The sequence below is a fragment of the Montipora foliosa genome, chromosome 2 (assembly GCF_036669935.1).
Source record: "Montipora foliosa isolate CH-2021 chromosome 2, ASM3666993v2, whole genome shotgun sequence".
Lineage (NCBI taxonomy): Eukaryota > Metazoa > Cnidaria > Anthozoa > Scleractinia > Acroporidae > Montipora > Montipora foliosa.
In genome coordinates this window covers 53,704,438-53,710,933 of record NC_090870.1, presented here as the reverse complement: position 1 = coordinate 53,710,933, position 6,496 = coordinate 53,704,438, and the positions used below count along the sequence as shown (strand labels likewise).

General features: G+C 41.7%; 1 protein-coding gene across 1 annotated transcript; it reads left to right on the top strand.

Annotated features, from left to right (window-relative positions):
- Nucleotides 1-752: 752 nt before the first annotated feature.
- On the top strand, nt 753-6,092 carry LOC137991813 (uncharacterized). Its single transcript, XM_068836851.1, has 2 exons — nt 753-943; nt 4,772-6,092. Exons 1-2 carry the CDS (start codon nt 753-755, stop codon nt 6,090-6,092), a joined length of 1,512 nt encoding a protein of 503 aa, XP_068692952.1.
- The last annotated feature ends 404 nt before the right edge of the window (nt 6,093-6,496 follow it).

Sequence of the window (6,496 nt, the reverse complement as noted above, 5' to 3'; positions counted from 1 at the left end):
TTTGACTTAACTCCGTAATATTTTGCCGATCCGAGCAAACTTGAAAGCATCCGTTTTCTATGCGACACTCTTTATGGAAATGATAGCCACCTTTCATATTGTATTTGTATTTCTTTATTTAATGAGCTTCAAAGTATGTATTGCAAATAATAGACCAGTCAAAGATGAGATTTGGCAGGTTCAACTTCTTCAGTGTTACGAAAAGAAAAGCTCTGTTCCAGTAAACTGTTGTTTAGTCACCATTTTACGTACGGTATATTCCTTTCATTACAATAAATAGATCGCTTCCGTTTTAGATTACTTCACTTATTCCAGTTGCCGTGACAAATGGACGCCCTTCTTTTGAGCTTCTGCCTCGATTGAACGTTAACCTCTAGCAGAAGCTTCTGACTCAGATGGAAGCTCTAACAGATGCAGGATGATAGAACGATACAGTCATAACGCAACTTGAACCAATTACATGTCTCTCTTCAAGTCTGTTAATCATTTACCACTCGCAGCACTTAAATATGGAAAACAATCCAAGAAAACATTTAGCAGCGCACGAAAATGTAGACTCCATCAAAAGACAAATACTGAATCATGGAGAGAGCTACAGAGGAAGAAACATGTGCACGCGAAGTCAGAGGAGATAACTACCTTAATTCACATTTTAACAGCACTGATTGGAAATTTGAATTCTCCTTATCGTAAGCTTAGCAGCAGTTGTTTGCTACTGTGGTTATTCAACTTGACTGCAAATTTCACATGGAATGGCTTCGAATCACGTGCCAAGTACGGTTGTCCTTGGTTGTTCGTGCGTGGGTTGCTATGGGTTAAGTGCTGTGTTTGCACGTGGCGTACTGTTTGTCGTGCAGTGCCGTGGTTGGAGCGAGGACTGGGTGGATTGGCGCATGACAGGCAGTACAGCGAGGTGTTGGGTGACATATCGCGCGCAACTAAGGTAAGTTGACATGCGCAGGCAGCGACGCAACGCATTCTGGTCACCAGAGACTCGGGAGCATCTCTGGGAAACTCTTTGTTCCAGTTGCTGCTAACATTGGTAGAAAAATTCGAGAATGGCTTTCCTGATCTCTGGTCCGCGTACGATTTTCGCACAAAGATAGGCCTTAAAGAACTCGTATTCTATGCATAACAAGTGAACTGGATCATTTTATTTCCCATAATTCTTATATGGGTTCATTAATCAACAAAATACAGGTCGGTTCATATTAAAGATGGTAGAAGTCCTTAGGTAATCCAATGCGAGAGCGAAGGAAATCAAAGCCATGTGAACTGTCAATCTCTTTCATCGTGTCACTTAAAACTTCTAAACAAGAGCAACTTTGTTTTTACCGTTTAGAAACTGTCCTATTTCCTGGCATTGTTCGCGATAATATCTGGTTCTCTTCAGTACGGAATGATGCGCAGAGACCAAGCCACACATCTCGTCTTTGGACATCAGTGAAGCTCACACAGCATTGGGCGTGGTCTTGCACTTGCTTAGATTTATTAGTGGAGTCCACATATATTATGCTTTGGCTTTGTTCTGGAGCATTCCCACGTGCATAATGTTGATGAACGGGTACTCCACGATTGAATTCCAAGGTAACATGACGCTCCGGTCCAAAACCGTTTACAATTTATATTTAAGAAAGAGGGATGCGTTGGGAAGCAGCGTGATCCGGTGGTCGTAGTCTTTTTAGTTTGAACTGGTTCTTTCAGGATATATATTTGACAGAACTACCTGTGAACTGCCTTAATAGCAAAGTCCACTCAAGATGATTCTGAGCAAAAACGACCTTTATTCAGGCGATTTGCTCTACATTACCTTGAAAAACGTCAATCTTGTTCATTTGTGTCCATCCATGCTTCTCTTTCCTTTTGTTGCATTTCTTTTAATTTGTTTAATTTATTTGTTGTTCAACAGTCTTAAGTGGTTATTGCAATGTTTCATTCTATTTTTTGGGCATTTTGGGAGTCATGAAATTGCATCATTTTAGGTGACATACATGTTTCTCTCTCCTTAAGCTTTTGTTGTATTTCTTTTATGTTGTTCAACATTCTTCAGTGGTTATTGCAATGTTTCATTCTACTTTTTGGGCATTTTGGGTGTCATGGAATTGCATCATTTTACGTGACATGCATGTTTCTCTTTCCTTTTGTTGTATTTCTTTTATGTTGTTCAACAGTCTTAAGTGGTTATTGCAATGTTTCATTCTAGTTTTTAGCATTTTGGGTGTCATGAAATTGCATCATTTTAGGTGACATGACTGCTTCTCTTTCCTTTTGTTGTATTTCTTTTATGTTTTTCAACAGTCTTAACTGGTTATTACAATGTTTCATTCTACTTTTTGGCCATTTTGGGTGTCATGAAATTGCATTATTTTAGGCCGGTGGCATAGTCCCACTAAGCCTAAATTGAAGCATTGTTTGTAGTGCTAGTATTATTCAAGCTGATCGGTGCTCCCGAGTAGCTTCTCTAAGCATTTTTTTTCCATTACATGCAGAACTCACTCAAAAACGACTGAAAAACAAAAACACCTTTTTCTCATTGAAACACGCTGTTGAAGGTTACAAAGAAAGAGTTCAGTTTGTCAAAGATTCATCATCCGCTTGTATGGTAAGTTACTACGACTTAAAAAATCTGCTCATTAAACGTGCATGTAGTAGGCTTTGTGACTTCTACGTAGTTGTTTACAAGGGTGTTTTTCACTTCAAACATTAAATTAAAATGTTGGAAGCATACTAGCTCTTGACTACAACCACTGGTCTTCAAGGCCACAGTTGCTGGACTCAATCGAAATTTTTGAGGCTGGTTTTCACTGCCGACGGAGTCGCAGTCGTAATCAAAAGCGCAGAGCGATGCGATCTAGTGAAAATCAAACTGTCGGAGTCGGAAGCAGAATACCGATACCGCTTATGGCTCCGTCGCTTACGATCCAAAGAAAACTGCATTGTCGGATTCGGAAGCAGAAGCGGATGAACAAACATCGATTCCAAGCATTGTGATTGGTTAGTTTTTTCCGCGTCTGCTTCCGACTCCGAGAATCTAGTTTTCACTGGATCATAAGCGACGGAGTCATAAGCGGAGTCGGAAGAAAATGGAAACGTTCTGATTCTTCCGACTCCGATTCCGTCGAGCTTATGACTCCGCTTATGACTCCGATCTTTGATTTTCACTAGGTCATAAGCGCTCTTACGACTCCGACTACGACTCTGACTCCGACTCCGACTCCTGTTTTAGTACTCTATTCAGATAAATGACATAGGTGAATAAGGAAAATTTCCTTCGCTTGATTGGTTGCAATTGGGGTGATTATTACGTCGCTAGTGAAAACCAGCCTTTAAAGGTAAATGAACTGTCTTCCTTGACAGTAAATCCGCCGCCTTTTTGCAACAATTCGTCACGTGAACTTTTTTTCATAAACACGATGATTGTGCTGGTTTCATGAAATTACTTTTCCAGAAGAAAACGGATCCTTCTGCAGATACCGGAAAGCACTGTGTCTTTTGTCACATGGGATTAGTCTTTATTTGGAGTTGTTTTGTTTTCTGTCTTTTGTTTCTTTTGTTTTACGTAATTTCTGCTCCGATACTTGCAGAAGCTGCCCGAAAACTTCCACCCTTGCACATTTATTCTCGCTTATTTGACCCATGATAAAATAGAAATCTGAGCTTTGTTTGTGGCGCATAACTATGGCAAACACGATCTTTCCATTTCTGGAATTTATAAAGAACGAGTTTAAGTTCACCAATTATAAGTCATGTGACCAGTTTGTTGCAAATGGTACGGTGGCCAACAGGGGGCATGCTGCAAATTAAAGAGTTGCTGGAAATAAATTAAAGTTGCTACAAATTAAAAAAAGGTGCTGCAAATTAAAAGAATGTTGTTGCAAATTAAAACACCAAAAGTATGCGCGCGCACTGAAAGAAGGACAGGTACAAAACACAGGTCACAGGTCATTGTTTTACCAATACAGAAACCACCCAACTATTTACAACTGCTAACATTAGGCCTAATTAGGTCTAAGGTAAGTTTTATTGGATGTTTAGGATACTTTCTGTATTGTTAAAACAATGACCAGTGACCTGTGACCTGTGTTTTGTACCTGCCATTCCTTCAGTGCGCTAGCATACGATTGATGGTTTTATATGCCGCGACATTCTTTTAATTTGCAGCAACTATTTTGAATTTGCATGCAGCAACTCTTTAATTTGCAGCGAGTCCATTGTGGGCGACCGTAAAATAGCCTATTGCTAAATATTCCTAAAATCTTGTTTTGTATTTTTCTTTGTCATGTAATCGTCATAGAGTGTCCACCCAGCATCGTTTAAATAGCCTCGTTTGGGTTTCAAGTCACTTACAGCTAAAAGTGGCACTTTAAGTAGTGCATTCCGTGCAAACAAATAGCAATCATCTTGCAGCCCAAAGGATTACTTTGGAGATATTTCTTTACCGCCTTCATACGTACTCTACTCGTCCCTGAGAGTTATAAGTGCAATTTCTTCCTTGTGTTTTAGTAAATAAATATGGCTTCTCGCAGCTACCAGAGCGAACACTTTTGACTCCTTGGTATATAAAGATGTCAATCAACGCTGACTGTTGCACTTGATAACCGCAGTCCATTTGGGAGTAGAGCTTATTAAAGTGTTCAGAGGACAAAAATTTACTTATCACACGGGTTTGGAACTGTTGGAATATTGCACGGCGTATATTGCATCGCACGGCTTGATACCAACGCACACGAATACTCAGACAATACTAGACATATTTTGTTGGAACACTTAGCAAATGGTCCAGAATCATTGGGTTACAAGATCGTAGATTAAACAAAGCCGACGGCAAAAAAGTGTGCAACCTGTCTCGCTTTCAGGAACTTGTTCAATCCGAGCAGGCTGATGTTGTGTGGGCAACTGAGACCTGGCTGACTAGCTTCGTTGAAAACAAGGAAATTCTACCATCAGGCTATGTAATCTACCGGAGAGATCGGGGAAGCCATGCTGGCGGCGTATTATTAGCTGTTAAAGCGAACTCTTTCAGCTCTTGTTGCCAAATCGCTGATTTAAATGACTCGGATCTGGAAACCGCCTCTGTGGAACTAACAACTAAATCCAAAGCTAAAAGATTAGCTTGCTGCTGTTATGGAACTCCAACACCTGAGAGGGACTGGTCGGATAAATTTAATATCTACTTGGCTAAATGCTCGTCACGCTACAGCAATATGCTAATCGCCGGCGACTTCAACTTCCCTGAAATCCACTGGGAATCGCTTGAGAGAACCAAAGGTGTTGACGAAGTCGCATTCGTTGAACAGTTAAGCGATTTTTTCTTAACACAACTGAACACGATACCAACTAGAGGTGATAACGTCTTAGATCTTGTTATTACTAGCGTTGCTAGTCAAGTAAATGATATTTCTGTACTCAGTCCAGAAGAAAGCGGACTGTTCACGGATCATGGCACCATCGTGTTCCATTTAAAGATCTCAAGGAAAGCCGCACCTCCCATTGCACGAACAGTGTACGACTATTGCCGAGGAGATTTCAATGGGCTACGCTCAGCCATCGGGGCCATCGATCTGTGTAGCACAATCAACACGGACGATGTCAACGTAAGCTGGCACCAGAGGAAGGATGCATTCCTCGCTGCGGTTCAGGATTATATCCCTACAAAAAACATCAAGGGGCGCAACAACCCACCCTGGATCAATGGAGACATTGTTCATGCCCTCAGGAAGAAAGAGTCCGCGAGGCAGAAATTTTTGAGCTCCCCAACTGACTCTCTACGGGCTAAATTCAGAGAACTCAGAGCCAAAGTGAAAAATATGATCAAGGAGAGCCGGACTAACTTTTTTAATTCTCTGGACTCCGACCTCCCTAACAACCCAAAGAGATTTTGGTCGGTATTTAAACTCAGTAGTAAAGATTCTAATTTTCCCGATACCGTGTCAATGGGCGTCGGCGAAGGGGTATCGACACCAAGTCGCACGGCCTCAAGCCCTGCTGATATCGCATCTATGTTCAACGAGGACTTTACGTCCATGTTTAGTACCAAAGACCACCCAGACCCGACACCAACGGAAACTGAGCCATCGGACCACGCCCTGTGACACGTCAGCTTTACCACGGAGAATGTATCGGAGGCTCTGCTAGCCCTTGACCCCAACAAGGCTACTGGTAGAGACGGCATCCCCAGTCGTCTCCTCAAGGAAACAGCGCGGCAAATAGTTCCATCACTAACTCAGCTGTTTAACCTGTCTCTCTGCTGTGGTACGCTCCCGGACGACTGGAAACTGGCGAATATCATCCCTGTCTACAAAAAAGGAGAAAAACAGTACGTAGATAACTACCGCCCAATCTCTCTCCTCTCAATAGTCTCCAAGTCTCCAAGGTTCTTGAACGCTGTGTGCTGGGCAAAATAAGTGACCACATATTCTGCCTTATCAGCTACATCCAACATGGCTTCACTTCAAGTAAATCTTGCACCACGCAACTTTTTGAAGTACATGATCAC